The sequence below is a fragment of the Salvelinus alpinus genome, chromosome 28 (genome assembly GCF_045679555.1).
Source record: "Salvelinus alpinus chromosome 28, SLU_Salpinus.1, whole genome shotgun sequence".
NCBI classification, from domain to species: domain Eukaryota; kingdom Metazoa; phylum Chordata; class Actinopteri; order Salmoniformes; family Salmonidae; genus Salvelinus; species Salvelinus alpinus.
The window spans coordinates 24758051-24780221 of NC_092113.1; the positions used below are offsets into that span (position 1 = coordinate 24758051).

At 44.9% G+C, this 22171-nt stretch overlaps 1 protein-coding gene across 9 annotated transcripts in view; it reads left to right on the forward strand.

Moving 5' to 3' along the window:
* The window catches only part of LOC139557477 (calmodulin-binding transcription activator 1-like), a 574167-nt gene that overhangs the window by 281276 nt on the left and 270720 nt on the right, over window positions 1–22171 (forward strand). For all 9 annotated transcript variants that reach the window (XM_071372343.1, XM_071372334.1, XM_071372335.1 and 6 more), the window contains one exon: window positions 7078–7213. In XM_071372343.1, the coding sequence (XP_071228444.1) occupies window positions 7078–7213 (136 nt within the window). The remainder of the gene's footprint in view (window positions 1–7077; window positions 7214–22171) is intronic.

A 22171-nucleotide genomic window follows, 5' to 3' on the forward strand; every position in this document is an offset into this window, starting at 1 on the left:
AGTGTTAGGAGGGTGTCCTGGGGAATAGGGCCAGTGTTAGGAGGGTGTCCTGGGGAATAGGGCCAGTGTTAGGAGGGTGTCCTGGGGAATAGGGTCAGTGTTAGGAGGGTGTCCTGGGGAATAGGGCCAGTGTTAGGAGGGTGTCCTGGGGAATAGGGTCAGTGTTAGGAGGGTGTCCTGGGGAATAGGGCCAGTGTTAGGAGGGGTAACAGGAGCTTGCTTATTACAGTCAGAACACTGTTTACCCCAAGACAAAATGTTCCATTCTCCACTACACTATTGACAAGAATGCATTCTCCAGCAGATGTAGTAGAAGTGTTGAGGAGGATTCAACAGAGCTGATCACATGGATCGGCCAGAACCACAACTAGTTCCCTTCTCTCTCTCTCTCTCTCTCTCTCTCTCTCTCTCTCTCTCTCTCTCTCTCTCTCTCTCTCTCTCTCTCTCTCTCTCTCTCTCTCTCTCTCTCTCTCTCTCTCTCTCTCTCTCTCTCTCTCTCTCTCTCTCAGGGGACTTGGTTCCTGTGGACTTAGGGCTGTGGAACTGAGCACCAGACACTCTCTCTGAGCTGCTGTCTGTCGCTCACCCAGGGTCAGCCTCTCCCCTCTCCTCTCTTCTCCCCTCTTCCCTGCCCCTCTCCTTTCCTTTCCTGTCCCCCTTTCCTCTCCTCCCCTCTCTTCCAGGTTCAATGTGGATGCTCATCAGCACAGTCCCTTCCTGCTTCCCTCATATCTCTCTCTTCCCTGTCGCCTACTTTTTCAAAATGAACAAACCTGATTGAGCGAATGCCTCTGTAAAGGACTGGGCCAGCCTAACACCATCCACAGGGTAAAGCTTATTATCGGTCCGTACATGCCACGCCACAGGGAGGGAGAGGTGTGTGTTTGTGCGTGTGTTGGGGATGGTGGTGTATTTCCATAATAATCGGGCACATTATGACATCTGAGACATAGGGCCTCCTGTCACACTGCTTTTATAACAGAGCAGTTAGCATTTTCCTCCATGTATAAATATGTATAATTTTGATCAGATTAATTGAAACGCCTAAGTATACAGAGATGTAGAAGATGAGCAGAGAGAGAGAGAAAGAGGGGGAGAGCGTGGGGGGGACGGGGGATGGAAGAGTGATAATGAGAGAACATATTTATTAGCAAAGTGTGTGTTTTCAGGCCTGTGCTTCAGACATAGCTACAGTACTTCAGAGAGTAAAGGAGTCCAGCGCTCCTGCAGGTCTTTCCTCTGGGTACAGAGTACAGACCAGACTGCCTTGGATTGAAAACAGCATCTCCCTAACACTTCCTCCCTAAGAAAGCTGAGCGGAGAACTTTGCACACCAAACCGATAAATAAGGTGCAGGGCCTCTGACACAAAAGCCTCACCCCAATTTCCAATAATCTTGAGGAGATCCGATTGCCTTAAGTCATTTCATTTTCTGCATTATCTATTCCTGGACCATCTTTTTGTCTAACATTCTAAGACGCGTGGTTCCTGTATTTTTGAAGGACGAACGGAGAATGTATCTCCAGGGGAAAAAACAACATGCCGATACAAAAGCAGTTCGACCAGTGTGTCTGGGCATTCATTAAAAAGAGATCATATTGCTTGATTCCTCGACATGGTGCTGATGTCTGCAATAGTCTTCTAGACAGCCAGGGGACCTTCAGATGACATTTGTCACAAGAGGCTTAAATCACCATATACATTATCATATAGCTGCACAATAGTGAATCCTTGTTTATAGAATTGTGTTTGAGTCATCGGCTATCATGATGTCCATACTCCCTGTGTGTGGATAGAGAACATGCTGTATGCAAGAGAACCATAGATGTATCTTAGTTTAGATGTATCTTAGTAGTTTTATCACAGGAATAAACCTCATCAAAACCTCACATTTGTAAATGTACAGCATAAGTCATAAAGGGAACCTATGTTCAGTTACAGATAGTGAAGGGGGGATGAACGATGGAATGACAGAATGAGAGAGGAGGGTTAGGAAGAGCGTAGTTGAGGGATCTGGAGACCGATGAAGCGAGAGAGGGAGGAGAGGAAGAGAGGGAGGAGGAGAAGGTATTCCCTGGCACCCATCTCTAGCTCCAATCGACTGGCGGTGAGAGGAGGGGGAGAGATGGAGAGAAAGAGAAAAATAGAAAGCGAGAGAGGTTTGAGGATGGCATGTTTGAGTGCTGTCTCTCATTAGAGGGTGCTGTCAGGGGCCACAAAGAAGGACTGGTGGGACCCCTCCTCCCCCTCACCCTCATCTTTTACCTCCCCCACCCCGTCTCCATTGGCCCCTGAGATACGTCCTGGGAGGGGAGATGATTAATGAGCAATAGCAAGATGAACAGGAGCCAGGCCCTGTGTGCAGCTATGAAAGATGATGCATGCCCTGTTATAAATAAAAACATGGAAAAGTGTAACTATAAAACAATAACACCCAATGCAAAACAAGTGAGCAGTTTTTAGTTTTTCTTTAGTTTTATTTGCAAAGTAGAATCACAAAGCAGCAGGCCTTTTTTCCTTTGTGGGGATTTTTTTTTTTAGAATTGTTATTTTATTTCAGAAGAATAGAGGTGAGAGAAGCGACTGTACTGTGCAATCACACTCTTAACTGTAGCTGGAGCTTGTGTGCAGTGAGTGTGGCGGATGGCTTAGCCCTCCTCTACAGTTTCCTTCTCTCCTGTCCTCAGCAGCAATTTGAAAACATGGCACTGGAATGGAAAGCTGACGTTTTACGGGCTCCTGATAAATTCTGCTATTTAGTGTTTTTTTGCGCTATTCGTAACTTTTTTTGTACATAATGTTTGCTATGACCGAAAAGAGCTTCTGGACATCAGAACAGCGATCACTAACCTCGATTTGAAAGAAGATTTCTACTTCAACGAGTCAGCGGCGCAACACATACCGAGACGTCAGCAAGTAGATAAACCGCCTCTACCCTCCATTCTATTGGCGAACGTACAATCACTGGAGAACAAACTGGACGAGCTCCGTTCGAGACTACCTATCAACAGGACCTGTAATATCCTATGTTTCTGGGAGCAATTGCTGAACAAGGATAATATCCTTCTAGCTGTTTCTTCTATGCGTTGTCAGGACAGAACGGCAGCTTCGGGTAAACTCAAGTGGGACATGTGTGTCTCTTTGTTAATAACAGCACTTGCGCAATCTCTAATATTAAAGATTCACTATGCAGAAATCGCTCCGCCATCTCCTGGTTGCAAAAATTCTAATTAATTCTAACTAATTTCAATTTATGTGACAAAACAAGCAAGTATAGTGTAGACAATCATTGTACCATATAACCGCTGTTATATATATTTTCCATAACCAAACATTTATTTTTTGCTGTTTGAAGCTGGTGTACTAAACCGAAAGTAAAAGACGCAAAAACAAAACTTAAGAACAGGAAGCATAGAAATAGCGCAAATAGAGCGGATCTTCCGCTTCTTAGACTTGCTTTAAATGAAAATGACAGCTCTATAACAAACATTTCACCCCAAAAGTTACATATTTCAGCTTTAATAAAGTCTCTAGGTTCTGCTCGCCCGAGTTAGAATACCTCATGATAAGCTGTAGAACATACTATTTATCAAGAGGGAATATTTTTCATAGCTGTCTATTTACCACCACAAACCGATGCTGGCACAAAGACCGCACTCAATGAGCTGTATAGGGCCATAAGCAAACAAGAAAATGCTCATCCAGAGGTGGCGCTCCTAGTGGCCAGTGATTTTAATGCAGGGTAACTAAACTTACCTCATTTCTACCAGCATGTCATCTGTGCAACTAGAGGCGAAAAAGCTCTAGATCACCTTTATTCCACACACAGAAATGAATACAAAGCTCTCCCTCGCCCTCCATTTGGCAAATCTGACAACAGTTAGTTAAATAGTTGGGTTGCCAAATGGCTACCCATACTATTTGCATTGACCCTTTTTGCACTAACTTTTCTTGACTCATCACATATTCTGCTGCTATTGTTTATTATCTAATCTGTTGCCTATTAACTTTTCCTAGTTATATGTACATATCTACCTCAATTACTCATACCCCTGAACATCGACTCGCTACTGATATCCCGTGTATACAGTGCCTTCACAAAGTATTCAGACCCCTTGTCTTTTTCCACATTCTGTTATGTTACAACCTTGTTCTAAAATGTACATCCTCATCAATCTACAAACAATACTCCATAATTACGGAGCAAAAACAGCTTTTTAGAAAATTTTGCAAATGTATAAAAAAGAAAAGAAAAAGAAAGACCTTATTTACATAAGTAAAGACCCTTGACCCTTGACAGGATTGTGTCGAGGCACAGATCTGGGAAAGGGTACCAAAAACTTCCTGCAGCATTGAAGGTCCCCAAGAACACAGTGGCCTCCATCATTCTTAAATGGACGAAGTTTGGAACCACCAAGACTCTTCCTAGAGCTGGCCGCCTGGCCAAACTGAGCAATCGGGGGAGAAGGGCCTTGGTCAGGGAGGTGACCAAGAACCCGATGGTCACTCTGACAGAGCTCCAGAGTTCCCCTGTGGAGATGGGAGAATCTTCCAAAAGGACCACCATCTCTGCAGCACTCCACCAATCAGGCCTTTATGGTAGAGTGGCCAGACGGAAGCCACTCCTTAGTAAAAGGCACATGACAGCCCACTTGGAGTTTGCCAAAAGCCACCTAAAGACTCTCAGACCGTGAGAAACACGATTTTCCGCTCTGATGAAATGAATGCCAAGCGTCACGTCTGGAGGAAACGTGGCACCATCCCTAAGCATGGTGGTGGCAGCATCAAATTGTGGGGATGTTTTTCAGCAGCAGGGACTGAGAGACTAGTCAGGATGAAGGGAATGATGAACGGAGCAAAGTACAGAGAGATCCTTGATGAAAACCTGCTCCAGAGCACTCAGGACCTCAGACTGGGGCGAAGGTTCACCTTCCAACAGGACAACGACCCTAAGCACTTCTTCTAAGCTTCGGGACAAGTGGCCCTGCCAGAACCAGGACTTGAACCCGATCAAACATCTCTGGAGAGGCTTCAAAATAGCTGTGCAGCAACGCTCCCCATCCAACCTGACAGAGCTTGAGAGGATCTTTAGAGAAGAATGGGAGAAACTCCCCAGATATAGGTGTGCCAAGCTTGTAGCGTCATACCTAAGACTCAAGGCTGTAATCGCTGCCAAAGGTGCTTCATCAAACTACTGAGTAAAGGGTCTGAATGCTTATGTAAATGTGATATTTCTTGCTTCTTTTTTTTTACATTTGCAAAAATGTCATAACTTTTTTTTGCTTTGTCATTATGGGGTTTTGTGTGTAGATTGATGAGGGGAAAAAATAATTTGATACATTTTAGAGTAAGGCTGTAACGTAACAAAATGGGTAAAAAGTCAAGGTGTCTGAATACTTTCCAAATGCACTGTAGAGCCAAGTTATTAGTCATTGTGTATTATTACTTTCCTTATTATTACATTTTATAATAGTTTTCTATTCGTTCTCCAGTTTGTTTCTCTCTGCATTGTTGGGAAGGCCCCGTAAGTAAGCATTTCACTGTTAGTCTACACCTGTTGTTTACGATGCATGTGACAAATAAAAGGAGTCTTTCCCATTCATTGTGGAAGCAGGCACCCTACACTACACACGTCAACTACCACAGCAAGTGAAATCACTGCAACACTTAACAAAGAGCTGCAGTCAGTTTCAGAACGGCTGGCAAGGAATAAGTTAGTCCTAAATATTTAAAAAACTTAAAGCATTGTATTTGGGACAAATCCTTCACTAAACCCTAAACCTCAACTAAATCTTGTAATGAATAATGTGGAAATTGAGCACGTTGAGGAGACTAAACTGCTTGGTGTAACCCTGGATTGTAAACTGTCATGGTCAAAACATATTGATTCAACAGTAGCTAAGATGGGGAGTAGTCTGTCCATAATAAAGCCCTGCTCTGCTTTCTTAACAACGTGTGTGTACAGAATGTATAAGAATTCTAGATAAAGAGTGTTAGGTACAGCCAAGCTGTATACTTCTATCTGTTAATGTTTTAACATTGTACTCCAAATGCCCCCTGTCTGACAAATAACACTGGAAAAGCATATTATCAATATATCAAATATCATTATATTGTATCTTTATTAAGCAACAGGCTGTGGTCTGTTTGAGGGAGGAGGAATTATGAATAGAATATGAGGGAAGATCTCCTCTTCCCCCAAGGGACCACACACACCACAAATCATTTCACTGGATGAATGAGATATAAGAAAGCTGCCTCAGCCTTTATACACACACACACACACACACACACACACACACACACACACACACACACACACACACACACCCACACACACACACACACACACACACACACACATACACATACACAGTTCTATATGTAATTTACTCTGTGGTAGAAGTGTCACTTTCACTGCCTTCTCACAACTCACAGTGTTCATTGGGAGAAATGTATGCTGAAAAAGTGTTTTGTTCATTGTCAAACTGTGCATAGGAACGCAGAGAAACCCCATAAAGATGTTTTGTCATCTAAAGTCACTAGTGCATTTCTGTCTTGCAGTAGATGTACTGTATGTCAAGACTCTTTGTACATATCTAAAATGAGTCCCACAGCAGAAACTTTGACAAACAATTCTCTCTCTCTCTCTCTCTCTCTCTCTCTCTCTCTCTCTCTCTCTCTCTCTCTCTCTCTCTCTCTCTCTCTCTCTCTCTCTCTCTCTCTCTCTCTCTCTCTCTCTCTCTCTCTCTCTCTCTCTCTCTCTCTCTCTCTCTCTCTCTCTCTCTCTCTCTCTCTCTCTCTCTCTCTCTCTCTCTCTCTCTCTCTCTCTCTCTCTCTCTCTCTCTCTCTCTCTCTCTCTCTCTCTCTCTCTCTCTCTCTCTCTCTCTCTCTCTCTCTCTCTCTCTCTCTCTCTCTCTCTCTCTCTCTCTCTCTCTCTCTCTCTCTCTCTCTCTCTCTCTCTCTCTCTCTCTCTCTCTCTCTCTCTCTCTCTCTCTCTCTCTCTCTCTCTCTCTCTCTCTCTCTCTCTCTCTCTCTCTCTCTCTCTCTCTCTCTCTCTCTCTCTCTGTGATCCAGGCCACAGAATGGTTCAATGATCTTGTACAACAGGAAGAAGGTGAAGTACAGAAAGGATGGCTACTGCTGGAAGAAGAGGAAAGATGGGAAGACTACGCGAGAGGATCACATGAAGCTCAAAGTCCAGGGAGTGGAGGTAAGGAACGGGGGAGGGAAGAATAGATGGAGGGATAGATGGGACCTGGTCCGACCTGGACAAGACAAACCCAGGCTGACACTACGTTGTCTTCCCCTGGTTGTAAGAGAGAGACAGCCAGTACATGCTGAAGTTGGGTCCTAGCCCTGCTATCTCCCAAGAGCCACGCGGAGCGGGGAAACAATGCAGCACAACAATAGTTGTTCCCTGGGAAGGCAGCGGAGTGGAACCGATTGTTTGTACCTTGTTAAGGGGCTGGATGTTGCCTTTGCTCCACAGAGACTACATTAATCTTCTCTCCTCCCTCACTAGCTAGTAAACACCATGCTGAGCCCGACCCTGCATCGTGGCCCCCTCCTCACTCCCCTCCATGCCACCTCGCCCCCTAACCAGCAGGCACGACGCAGGCCTAGTCCCAACCGGGTTCAACCTGGCCCAGCCTGGGTTAGTGGTGCAGAGCTGGCACACTGGTTGATTTATCAGCAGTCACACACACGAACCTAGGGCCAGACTCCACTCACTTTGTTTTGTATACTGCTGAATTTGGGGTTTTGTGGTTTTGTTTCTCTCGCCTGCTTAGACTTAGGCATTGGTGCCAGGGACACAGGAGTGTGGATTGGTAGAAGCTGTCCACATAGGGCTCTGCTCTGTGTTTGTTTTGCTCTACAGGACTGTCACTCAGGGGAAATAACTCAATGTTGTCTGTGTCTGCGCGTGCAATTCTCTGATAACTTGGTCTGGACATTTGTTTTTTTCTTCATATTGTCTGACAGTTGTTTAAACAAGTATTAATGTCACTCTTTGTGAGAATGCTAAGCCTACATGTAAGATAGAATTCTGCCTGCGGCGCTCAGTTCAGGAATTAGTTCTTTGTGATCTGAAAGTCAAATACTTCCATGTGAAACACATCTAGTCTGATTTGCTGTTTTGGTACATATGCAATAATCTCTCTGTGGATTCAGACTCATTTTACCCCCTTCCATATGCCTGGGCTGAAGAACACATCATTAGTGAGGTTACACTTTACATGGAGGTCACATTATGCAGATAAAGCATGTGACTCAAAAACACTCCTCTTTCTGGAAAACACTCCTCACACTGTTCATAATGTGTCCTGTGTGTGAGAGAGATGGTAGAGATGGTTGAGTAGAGGACACTACTCCTCTGACAGCTCTCCCTGGGATTTCCTATGGAAAACTGCTTCAGGCTAATTGCTGTGGGCAGAGGAGGCATCTCCAGGACTGAAGATCAGCTAGACGTATTCAGGCTGTAGAACCACAGGGAACATAGCTTCAACAACATGTCGACATGTACAGACGACACCATGTACGTGTGATACCTCCCAGGCAGGTTTGACCTGAGTCATGGTGTCACTGTGCCCCTGTGTGTGTGTGTGTGTGTGTGTGTGTGTGTGTGTGTGTGTGTGTGTGTGTGTGTGTGTGTGTGTGTGTGTGTGTGTGTGTGTGTGTGTGTGTGTGTGTGTGTGTGTGTGTGTGTGTGTGTGTGTGTGTGTGTGTGTGTGTGTGTGTGTGTGTGCGCATGTGTTTGTGTGTGTGTGCGCATGTGTTTGTATGTGTGTGCGCATGTGTGTTTGCATTTGTGCGAGCGTATGTGTGTGCGTGAGTGAGTGAGTGCATCCGTGTACACGTGTGTGACCCCGTGCAGTCCCCTGACAGACAGAGAGGATCTGTGATCCATCAGTCCTCTACAGCCCTGTTCACTGTAAACACAAACAAATGGCCTGACCTTAGCCTTCAGAACTGGGACAGGACAGTACAAGTACAGTATAGTACTGCAGGGTTTCCCAAAGTCGGTCCTGCCCCCCTGGGTGCAGGTTTTGGTTTTTGACCTAGCACTATACAGTTGATTTCAATAACCAACTCATCATCGAGCTTTGATGATTTGAATCAGCTGTGTAGAACGGTTTCTACATGGAACTCAAAGGGTTCTCCTATTGGGACAGCCGAAGAACCCTTTTGGAATCCTTTTTTCTAAAAGTGACCAGGGTCTCCTAAGGAACTAAAAATGGTTTTTAAAAGGGTTATCCTATGGGGACAGCCAAAGAACCCTTTTAGGTTCTACGTAGCACCTTTCTTTCTGAGTGTATGGTACAGACAGGGCAGGAGGAATCCAGGGGAGAATGTGCAGCAGGGAATGGCTCAAACTCAGCCATTCTGGTTAGATTAGTTATTTATACACCACTCACACTGAATGTATTTTTCTTATAGGTCCCCAAAGATTAACTCCTGTAAAATGAATCCTAGTAAGTCACAAATAACAGCTAGCTGTAAAAGTTGACTGCTACATTATTTCAGACCATTGAACCTTATTCGGATGACAGTAGTGCTCAGAGTGGCAGAGCGGAAAGACGGGGAAAAACTAGACTACTATAACATTGTACACACACTTAGTACACAGAAACACACACACACTGTACACACACACACTGTACACACACACACTGTACACACACACTGTACACACACACTGTACACACACACTGTACACACACACTGTACACACTGTACACACTGTACACACACACACACACACACACACACACACACACACACACACACACACACACACACACACACACACACACACACACACACACACACACACACACACACACACACACACACAGAGAGTCCTCCAGAGAGTTTAGGACTCTACTATACAGCGGTAGCCTCTGTTCACTCTAAACATTCTCCTCTCTCCAGCCAGACAGGGCCTGTTAGAAGCTGGGGTTATTACACAGGCTTGAGTTAGCGAACAGAGAAGACAAGTGTTGTGTGTGGTTCAGGCTAGTTGTGCTCAGTGGCTCCAGTGAGGAGAGGGGAGAGGAGAGGGGAGGCATGGGCCCAGCAGTGAGGGGCCTTCAGGGGGATGTGAGGGGCAGCGGCGCGCAGCGGGAGTGGATGTCAGCGCGTGAGCGTGCTGCTGTCCTGTCTGCTTCAGAGCGCTGGCTCAGCAGGCCAGGTAAACTATGGCTCCCTTCTCTCTCTCTTTCCACCTATCTCTTACTCTTCTCTCTTTCTCTTCCCCTCTCTCTCTCCCCCTTTTTCTCTCCATCTCTCCCTCCCTTTCTCTCTCTGGTCCCTCCCAGTCTCACGACCTCTCTCCCCCCTCAATCCCTCAATCTCTGGCTCTTGGTCCCTCCATACTTCTTTCCTCTTCCCCTCCTCCCCTCTTCCCCTCCTCCCCTCCAACCTCTCAGCCACAGTCCAGACAGACAGAACCTTGAGAACTGGACAGTAATGCTCCCTGTTCCCTAGAATTGGAGCGCGGGGCATGTTGCGGCATTAGCGCTTAACAGGCCGTGAAATAGCAGCCTGCCTCTCTGACACCACCCCCATCACTCCAGGTGAGCTGGCCAGACGGCGGGATAAATGAGCAACCCCCCCACTCATTTACCCAGAATGCATCTGGCTTGGGCACCTGAGGAGAGATGTCAGTCTGTGATAGCTTACCACTCCTCTTACTTCATCTCTGTTGAGTTCTACTTGTCCTGCTGCTCAGCTCAACTCCTCTATGCCATCCCCCCAAAAAAACACTCTTGGTGTTTCCCAATACTGTTTTGGACATCGGAGGTGGAAATACAAAAGTGTAATTTCCCATTACTGTTGGCCAGACATGCACCTGAGGTATAGGTCCAATAGAGCAGTTTTTATCTCAGTATCAAATCATTTCCGCGTAATAATTAAGTAACTTACTGGGATTGTTTCCAATCAAAATGGTAAAAAAAAGAAACAAAAATAGCTTCTTAGTAAGAGCAATTTCTCAAGCAATTACTTTTATTTTTTACTTCTCTATTTTTTACTTAACACTTATTTTTTCTTAAAACTTCTTAAAGCATTGTTGGTTAAGGGCTTTTAAGTAAGCATTTCACTGTAAGGTCTACACCGGTTGTATTCGGCGCATGTGACAAATACATTTTGATTTGAAGCAAGAATTTTTCGAGGACTTTCTGGGAGTGGTCTGACTAGGGAAGGGAAAGCTGAAAACTAGCTATTAGGTTTGGAAATCTCTTTCTTATTGGACTACTACAGTTTTTCTCGATTGCTTGAGCATATTTTTCCAAACAGAATTCACTTTTTCAAAACAATTAACACGCAGACCTGTCACGAGCGTCGTCTTGAAAATGACCGGACCAAGGTGAAGCGTGGTTAGCGTACATTTTTCTTTATTTTTTAAATGTCGCCAACATACATGCATTAAACAAAGACAACAACCCACAAATGAGAAAAGGAAAAAAGGCTGCCTAAGTATGATTCCCAATCAGAGACAACGATAGACAGCTGTCCCTGATTGAGAACCATACCCGGCCAAAAACAAAGAAGCAGAAAGCATAGACTTTCCCACCCGAGTCACACCCTGACCAAACAAACATAGAGAATAAAAGGATCTCTACGGTCAGGACGTGACAAGACCGAAACTGAAACATATTGGTCACAAGGACACATTTAAGACTCTCAAAACATTAAATACATGACAAAAACCAACTACCTCCATCAAAACATACAACTTGTTATCTAATGAAAAGTTATTTCAATCAATCGTTACACAATGGCCCAATAAATACTAACTATCAATATACCCTAATATGGTTAACCCTCTTTTATATGTCTGTGTCGTTTGTTGATACTATAATTATAGTGTGCACCATAAAAGGCAAGTAAACATATTATCACAGCATGGGCTGTTTTCTTTTTTCCTAAAATGATTTTACCAAAGATGACCAATGCAGAAAGAATGTCACTCAAGGCTTTATTTGACCTTTTTCTATTTTAACCGAGAGCTGAACTCTCTTCCTCTATGGGTCCCTCCTTTGTCTTTGCCCTCGTCGTCTTACTTGGTCCATTCTTGCAAACAGAAACTCAGAGGTGACCTATTTTATGCACGAATAAGGACTGATTGAACAATTGTGCAAAGATGTTTTGCACAGGTGCAGAAGAGGTTCAAATTCATTGGAATAATTTGTATCAGCTGTGACCAAATGTTTGAATTTTGTTTGTCATGATTTACTCAACTGAGTTTTGTGTCTTTTGTAGAGAGTTGTGTTTACTGTTTTGCTCAAAATGTGCTTAGCATTTGCATTGTGTGTGAAAGCAATGAGAAATAACTTACAATTTTGTTCTCGTTAGGTTATGATGAAGATCAAGTGGACCCCAGTTTCATTAAAAGTGTCTTATCAATAAAGAAAAAATTGAACTAATTTATGTCACCAGGCAGGCCAAAACTCCATGCAACCAAAACAGGCTGAAATTTCAGGCGGACTTTTCAAACAGCTCTTACACTAAAAGGGCATTATCATAATTTTCACAATTTCACAATGTTATTCCAACCTCATAGTGTGGAAATATATATATAAAACACAGGAAAATCACGTTTTTGACTGCACTGGGCCTTTAAAGTATGATGTCATTGAGCGTTTTAAAAACAGGTTGAGCATAGCAATAGCATCTCCTGGCTTCTCCCTGTGTAATAGCGGACATGCTCTGGTCTGGTCCAGCCAAGAGGCACAGATTAACATTAACACAGTCCAACTGATCCCAGATCCGGTCTTGTCTGGTGAGACTAAAGCCATCACCCACTCACCACCTGTTGGCTTCTAATGTGGACTCTTTAACTGCCCCCAACCATCACCTCCCCTCTCCTTATTATTCCAGAGTTTTAGGGTGCTTTCACATATATCTGTATGATCCAGATCCTGGAGCGTTTGGTACCCTGATGCGAGCTATAAAGCATGTGTGAATCACAAACGAACCCTGGACCTGCATGAGTAGTGTGTCTAAGAACCAGGACCAGAGTACCAGGTATTGTGATGCAGCAGTGTGAGTCGCATGGAACTTTTTGCTCGTTGTTAACAAGCTAGCTAGCTTACTAACGTAATGTAGAATGTGCGTCTCGCAAATCACATCCTGAAATTGTTATTTTCAGAACTTGTGAAAGAAAAACATATTTTGTTGTATGTTTTTTTTTGTAACCTTCATTTAACTAGGCAAGTCATTTAAGAACAAATTCTTATTTTCAATGATGGCCTAGGAACAGTGGGTTAACTGCCTTGTTCAGGGGCAGAAAGACAGATTTTTACCTTGTCAGCTCAGGGATTCGATCTTGCAACATTCCAGTTACTAGTCCAACGCTCTAACCACTAGTCTACCTGCCGCCCCAATTCTCAAACGCACTCCAGCAAACCAAACTAGGGAACGTTAATATACTCCCCCAAACACAGATCGATTTCTCTTAAGTGAAGGTGGTAGTGCCTTTGACTAATTTCATTACCACAGGCTAATTATACTGATTGGAATAAACTCTCTTGCTTAGGTGAATGGAAGGCAAGCGCCTCCATATTCTTGGAACTTAATGCCAATACCGTTCTATTCCCCCCTCAACCGCTTCTCTCCCCTCCCATGCCCTAAATAATCAAAGTGGCCTGCTCCTCGCTCCTCCTAACATGTCAGTCTATGTTGAATCTGTCTTAATGCGTGATTTCAGCCGTGCAACTGTGCAATGAAGGAAGCTAATGGAGCATGCTGGTGGCTCAATCGCCTCTGGTCATTGATAATAATGAAGACAAATGTCAAAACGTTAGCTGTTAATGCTGTAATAGAGTGGACGCTGGGCTGGGGTGGATGCAGGGAGCACTGCATGAGGATGGACACGTCTACACCACAACACACCACATCGTGTGCAGTGTGTCCCGTATCACATGACCTTGAGGGAATGATGTATATACACCCTGTATTGCCGATGTTATGTTTTGGCCTCGGAAGAAGCAGTCTTCCATAGGAATGAATGGAATTCTACACTATTTCAATTACATTTTTCAAGGACAAAATTACTTGTATTTAAAAGAACATTGTTGTAGTGGGGACAGTAGCATTAGAACTTTGACAAATATATACTTTAAGAAAAAATTATATTTTGATGTTTAGCTCACATAATATAATTTCAAGGTATGTATTAAGGTGTCTGTAATAGAATAAACGTGACAAAAACAAATGTAGACATTAGTAAATGCATTTCTATAGCTTCCAAATACTTTTTTACAACGGTGGGGGAGTACCAAGATGGAGGCGCAGTGGCTTCAAAACAGCACCCCCGTAAGTCATCTAGTGTATATATAAATCATTGGTCTAGACTAGTTGCTCAGGCTTTGTCTTTGTCAATTTTGTTGAATTTAAATCACTTAGGTAAGACGATTCCAAAGTTAATTCGATATTCTACCAACACAAGGAAGAGTTATGTTGTCCAGACTCAATGATGTGGGCTTTGTCTGTTTAAAAAAAATGTTTAGTCACTAAGGTGCTTGTCAATTTCTACCAAGGTGAGAAGAATCCAATGTCCGTTTGGTATTCTACCAACACAAAGGAGGTTTGAATACTCGAGAGAGTGGGTGTTGTTGATTTTAGATCTCTGTATGTATGCTAGTCTGTGTTAAGGAGAAGATAGTTGAGCAGAGGGCGACTGGGTTGGAGACAGTGTGTGTGTGTTGCGTAGCAGTAAAATAGCGATACAGCAGCTGTTATCACCAGATTGCAGGGCCAGATGTGGAGAGATGACAAAACAAACAGGTCTCTCCAGGGTTCTGGTGCCACCAACTTTGTCAGTTGGTGGCACCAGCACATGATTTGGTCTACCAAAATGTACCTGTATTCCATACAGAACTAGGCTAATAATGACGAGACATCTTTTAAATTAGCATGCCTTTGTGTTCTTACATTGATTTGGATCAATTTACTGTAACAGCAAAGAAAAAAGACTGTTAAAATAAAGTACAAATTGTGTCGTGTTATTTTCTGTGAAATCCTCTAGAGGGTAGAATTTGAATAAAACAGTACTTCAAATCAAATAATAATAATAAAGAAAAAAAACATTTGTCACATGCGCTAAATATAACAGGTGTAGTAGACCTTACCGTGAAGTGCTTACTTACAAGCTCTTAACCAACAATGCAGAGTTTTTTGTTTAAGTAAGTATGAAAATATTTGCTAAAAACGTTTTTATATTCATAATAATAAACTAAAGTAAAAAAGGTAACACAATAAAATGACAATAACGAGGCTGTATACGGGGGTACCGGTACCGAGTCAGTGTGGAAGCTGTATACGGGGTTACCGGTACCGAGTCACTGTGGAGGCTGTATACGGGGGTACCGGTACCGAGTCAGTGTGGAGGCTGTATACGGGGGTACCGGTACCGAGTCAGTGTGGAGGCTGTATACGGGGTTACCGGTACCGAGTCACTGTGGAGGCTGTATACGGGGGTACCGGTACCGAGTCAGTGTGGAGGCTGTATACGGGGTTACCGGTACCGAGTCACTGTGGAGGCTGTATACGGGGGTACCGATACCGAGTCAGTGTGGAGGCTGTATACGGGGGTACCGGTACCGAGTCAGTGTGGAGGCTGTATACGGGGGTACCGGTACCGAGTCACTGTGGAGGCTGTATACGGGGGTACCGGTACCGAGTCAGTGTGGAGGCTGTATACGGGGTTACCGGTACCGAGTCACTGTGGAGGCTGTATACGGGGGTACCGGTACCGAGTCAGTGTGGAGGCTGTATACGGGGGTACCGATACCGAGTCACTGTGGAGGCTGTATACGGGGGTACCGATACCGAGTCAATGTGGAGGCTGTATACGGGGGTACCGATACCGAGTCAATGTGGAGGCTATATACGGGGGTACCGATACCGAGTCACTGTGGAGGCTGTATACGGGGGTACCGGTACCGAGTCACTGTGGAGGCTGTATACGGGGGTACCGGTACCGAGTCACTGTGGAGGCTGTATACGGGGGTACCGGTACCGAGTCAATGTGGAGGCTGTATACGGGGGTACCGGTACCGAGTCAGTGTGCGGAGTACAGGTTAGTGGAGGTAATTGAGGTAATACAGTATGTACATGTAGGAAGTGGTAAAGTGACTATACATAGATAATAAACAGCGAGTAGCAGCAGCGTTAAAAAGTCCAGGTAGACATTTGATTAACTGTTTAGCAGTCTTATGATTTGGGGGTAGCAGCTGTTAAGCAGCCTTTTGGACCTTGACTTGGCGCTCCGGTACCGCTTTCCGTGCGGTAGCAGAGAGAACAGTCTATGACTTGGGTGGCTGGAGTCTTTGTCAATTTTTAGGGCCTTCCTCTGACACAAAGGGAACACGGTTTTTGGTCAATTTCTCGTTTTAAAATATGATACAGTAATCCCTCAATAACTCTTCAACATCTCAAATTGACTAGCTTCATTAGTGTGTTTGTGTCGGGAGTGTGCTGTCTATTTAGTTAGCCAATGCCCACATTATTCTGAAATATTTTGTAATGGAACGCTTTGTATGGAAAACCAAGTTGAAGCCAACATTCGATGTTGTCTTGCTTATAGGAACCGCACATAGTTTTACTGCAACAAGTGCAACACCCTTCGATTGAAACGGTGGGAAAGTGCATAGGCCTCCATCTCTCTCAAACTGATCAGAAATGAAATCCCAGAATCATTTTATTGGAGCAGTAGAGCTTCTAAATGGGCTACCATAACTCCAATGGCTTTTCAAGAGCTTAGAGGAAAGGTCCAATTTTCAAGAAAGGGTATTCCAATGAGGACTGAATTGCACATTGTAAATATTCAACCAAAACTTAAAACTTTTTGCTTACCATTCTTGACTTTGCATTTAATGTTAGATAACTTAGGACATCTTTCCCACGCAACAACCAGCTGTTTGAGAGCTGCGCACTCTCTCTGCCCGACAGATTATGAATAGGCTATATGTGTGCAACACGTGTGTGATAATCGACATAATGAACGATTTGCTTCTGGAATCCATCTGTTTTTTTAATCAATTATATAGACTAGATTAAAAAGACCATTCTTGCAATATTATTTTCACTGGCCCAAGCGGGCCACTGACGGGGATGTTCGAAGGGTTTGCAAAACTTCCCCTGTATGTCAAGCTCTGACACACACAGATAGGGGGATTCCTTTGCTTCTTCATAAAGTTGGTATATTTTTGGTCAATAGCACATTACCGTTGGAATGAATCATGATGATAGAAAAAAGCTAATTGTGAACTAAAAACGAACGTGACAAGGTAAAAAAACATGTAATGGCACCCGTGCAACCAATTAAAAATCTGTGTCGCATTGCCAAGTCAAACGGTTGCAAATGCGACTGTTTTGGTCGCAGTATCGAACCCTGACTCTCTCTGTGAAGAAAGTGACACCACACATGACATCACTCTCCCCCTATTCCAATTCAAGTGTGAAATGTGTTCAGATAACTGATACCGTAAGCACCACATCGTCAAAGGCAAAAAAGTTTCCTGCTATATTTATCATTTTTATTTAAACTTTTAAACAACTGTGGATCTTGTAAAGACAGAACATTGATTAAACCACCACATTGTATGCTTTCTTCGTCCCTTGGTGGGTCTGCGTTGTTATTCGTCTATTTTTTATTTGACTCGGGGCTCTGCTCACGCCGCAGCCTGCCTGTGCTTCCTTTTCGAATTACCTGAATGTGTTGGAGATAAGACCAATCTGTTTGTGATATTTTTAAAGCTCTGTTACCATGGCTATAACTCCTAACCTCCTTCTATGGAGAAAATGGGGAGTCAATGAAGCTGTTCTGTCACAAGGCACAGGAAAGACCATTGTCCTGTTATTTCTGTTTAAAACAAGTTCACAGACAGTAATGCATGAATGTCAAGACAACAGCATCAAATCTTACTATATGATACACTACCATGTCTATGTACTGTACGTATTAATTTGAACGTTAACACACTGGTAAGGTAATACGTGAGTATCTAGCCGGAGTACTACAGTCATCTGATGGACATGTCCTCTCTAGCTAGTCATATTTAATGATACTGTTTCACCAAATCAAATAACATTTTTTTTGTCACATGCATCGTAAACAACAGGTGTGGACTAACAGTGAAATGCTTACTTACAGGTCCTTCCCAACAATGCAGAGAGAAAGAAAATAGAGAAATAATAGAAAAGTAAAACACATAATAATAAAAGTAATAATAAATACACAATGAGTAACGATACCTTGGCTATACACATGGTGTACCAGTACCGAGTTGATGTGCAGGGGTACGAGGTAATTGAAGTAGATATGTTCATATAACTAGGAATAAAGTGGACTATAATAAACAGTAGCAACAGTGTATGTGATGAATAAAAAAAAGGTTGTGCAAAAAGGGTTAATGTAGATAGTCCAGGTAGCTATTTGGTTAACTATTTAACTAACTAACGTATGGCTTGGGGGTAGAAGCTGTTCAGGGTCCTGTTGGTTCCAGACTTGGTGCATCGGTACCACTTGCTATGCGGTAGCAGAGAGAACAGTCTATGACTTGGATGGCTGGAGTCTTTGAACCTAGGAACTTGAACCTCTCGACCCGCTCCACTACAGCCCCATCAATGTTAATGGGGGCGTGCTCGGCCCTCTGTTTCCTGTGGTCCACAATCAGCTCCTTTGTTTTGCTGACGTTGAGGGAGAGGTGGTTGTCCAGGCAACTGAGAGGTGGTTGTCCAGGCTGTCTCATCGTCGTTGGTGATCAGGCCCTACCACTGTGGTGTCATCTGCAAACTTAATGATGGTGTAGGAGACTAGGCACGCACCCCTGAGTGGCCTGCCTGTTGAGGGTCAAAATGGATTATGTGTTGTTGCCTACCCTCACCACCTGGGGGCGGCCCGTCAGGAAGTCCAGGGTCCAGTTGCAGAGGAAGGTGTTTAGTCCCAGGATCCTTAGCTTAATGATGAGGAGGGCACTATGGTGTTGAACAATTAACATCATTCTCACATAGGTGTTCCTCTTGTCCAAGTGGGAAAGGGCAGTGTGGAGTGCAATAGAGATTGGATCATCTGTGGATCTGTTGGAGCGGTATGCAAATTGGATTGGGTCCAGGGTGACTGGGATGATGGTGTTGATGTGAGCCATGACCAGCCTTTCAAAACATTTCATGGCTACAGATGTGAGGGCTGCGGGGTGATAGTAATTTAGAGAGGCTACCTTGGCGTTCTTGGGCACAGGGACTATGGTGATATGCTTAAAACATGTAGGTATTACAGACTGGGTCAGGGAGAGGTTGAAAATGTAATTGAAGACACTTGCCAGCTGGTCAGCGCATTCTCTGATTACGCATCCTGGTAATCCATCTGACCCTGTGGCCTTGTGAATGTTAACCTGTTTAAAGGTTGTAATAAAGAAATGTATGATTGAATTTGAAAACATATAATACACCTGCAGTGAAGCCAATCAACTATCCAAGACCCCCCTACAGTCCCCCTTAAAACCTTCCCGTGTTGCTTGCCTCAGTGTTGCTTGCTTTAAAGCGAGCATAGAAGGCATTTCGTTTGTCTGGTATGCTCGCGTCACTGTGCAGCTCACGGCTGGATTTCCCTTTGCAATCTGTGATAGTTTGCAGCCCCTGCAACATCCAACGAGCGTCAGAGCCGGTAAAGTAGGATTCAATCTTAGTCCTGTATTGACGCTTTGCCTGTTCAATGGTTTGTCGGAAGGCGTAGCATATACTGTAGAATAAAGCCGAGTGTGTAATGGCTGGGTTACTATAGGCTGAACCAGAGGGTTCCCACATCAATGTCTCTCCTTCCAGTATTCACAATGTATTTACAGTGTCCAGCTCACCCATCGTTTTCTCTTTAAGCTTAGTGTAATTAGTTTTGGACTCTTGCTTCTTCATAATCGCTGAATCACTCAGTAGCAGTTAAGCCCTGTTTCTGCCTTTCATGCCGACCCTGCTATCACCACTTAAATCCCACAGCAGGATTTGGGGCTAATTTTAGGAGGGGAGTGTGGAGGGGGTGGATGTTGAATGTATAAGAGCCTGTCAAAAGCTGTGCATTATCGCCACTTTCCCCCTAATTTAATTTGCCACTTGTTGCCCCCCCGTCACTATGTTGTCATGCTGAGGAGCTCCACAGGGATCCCCTCTTTATTGTGACGGGAGGCAGGGAAGGAGTGAGTGAGGGATAGGGAGGAAGGGAGGGAGGGAGTGAGTGAGGGATAGGGAGGAAGGGAGGGAGATGTCCTCGGGAAAAAAACGTCTGGAGAAATCCTTAATGTATCACTTTAGCTGAGGACTTTGCACACACACACACACACACACACACACACACACACACACACACACACACACACAAACACACACACACACACACACACACACACACACACACACACACACACACACACACACACACACACACACACACACACACACACACACACACACACACACACACACACACACACACACACACACACACACACGCACCTCTACACTTCTACACCTCTCTCCTCTCCTGGGTCTGTGTGAGGAGGCAGGTAAACATGGCCCAGGAGATTAGTTGTGATTCATGGAGCATGGAGATGAGGAGTGGACATAATATTGTGGACAGAAATAGCCTGCGGTGATGCATTAAGGCCTCCGTCTCCGTCTCTGAGCTCACTGTGTTAAAACCAATACAATTGAATCAAGCAGCGGGCGAGCGACATGGCGGGAGAGAGAACAGAGCGTAAAGCACTAATGTGGTGGAGGGGGAGATGGGGCGGCCACATGAAAACCCTATTGATTCCTGTGGGGATGATGAAGAGAGAGACAGGCGGGCGAGGGAGTGAGGTGGCAGAGCCTTTTGAAATGTAAGAAGGACCAGGTACCGCATCGCGTGTCATTCATTATCTCTGTGATCGCTGGAGCTGCACTAAAGCACATGAACTCCTCCTACGTTTGATACAGCACCCCTGGGACAGACAGACAGACAGACAGACAGACAGACAGACAGACAGACAGACAGACAGACAGACACACACACACACACACACACACACACACACACACACACACACACACACACACACACACACACACACACACACACACACACACACACAGAGCAGCATCACCTCCAGGTATGTAAAGATGATGGAGGGGGTGGTTAGGAGGGGAGCGTATGGGAAAACAGGCTGTTGGGGGGCAGGCTAGCTAGGCTGCTGTTGGGAGGCAGGCTAGCTAGGCTACTGTTGGGGGGCTGGCTAGCTAGGCTACTGTTGGGGGGCTGGCTAGCTAGGCTACTGTTGGGGGCAGGCTAGCTAGGCTACTGTTGGGGGGCTGGCTAGCTAGGCTGCTGTTGGGGGGCAGGCTAGCTAGGCTGCTGTTGGGGGGCAGGCTAGCTAGGCTACTGTTGGGGGGCAGGCTAGCTAGGCTACTGTTGGGGGGCTGGCTAGCTAGGCTACTGTTGGGGGGCAGGCTAGCTAGGCTACTGTTGGGGGGCTGGCTAGCTAGGCTGCTGTTGGGGGGCAGGCTAGCTAGGCTGCTGTTGGGGGGCAGGCTAGCTAGGCTGCTGTTGGGGGGCAGGCTAGCTAGGCTACTGTTGGGGGGCAGGCTAGCTAGGCTACTGTTGGGGGGCAGGCTAGCTAGGCTGCTGTTGGGGGGCAGGCTAGCTAGGCTGCTGTTGGGGGGCAGGCTAGCTAGGCTGCTGTTGGGGGGCCGGCTAACTAGGCTACTGTTGGGGTCAGGCTAGCTAGGCTACTGTTGGGGGGCCGGTTAGCTGTAGGCTAGGCTGTGCTTCGCGTGAAACAGTCAGTGGCTGCTTTGTGTGTAACCTCTCTTCTGCTGTGCTGCAGTACACTCCAGTGAGCCGGAGAGAGAGAGGCCGGAGCAGCACGAGACCAGGGCCTTATGTTAATAAGTAAGTGACTTTGACTACTAAGGCCCCACTGCCCTCTCTCTGACACAACAGAGAAGTGCATTCAGTCTCACGACAGTGACTGTATACAGTATAGAACCAGAGTCCACTACCTTGTGGTAATGCTTTGTCAATTCTGATTATTTACCAAATTCTAGCCAGGAGAAGTGGTATCGTTTCGGTTGTTAAACCTGCCAACTGTTTTGCATCTGTTATTCTGTTTCCAGTCGGATAACTTTTTGACCT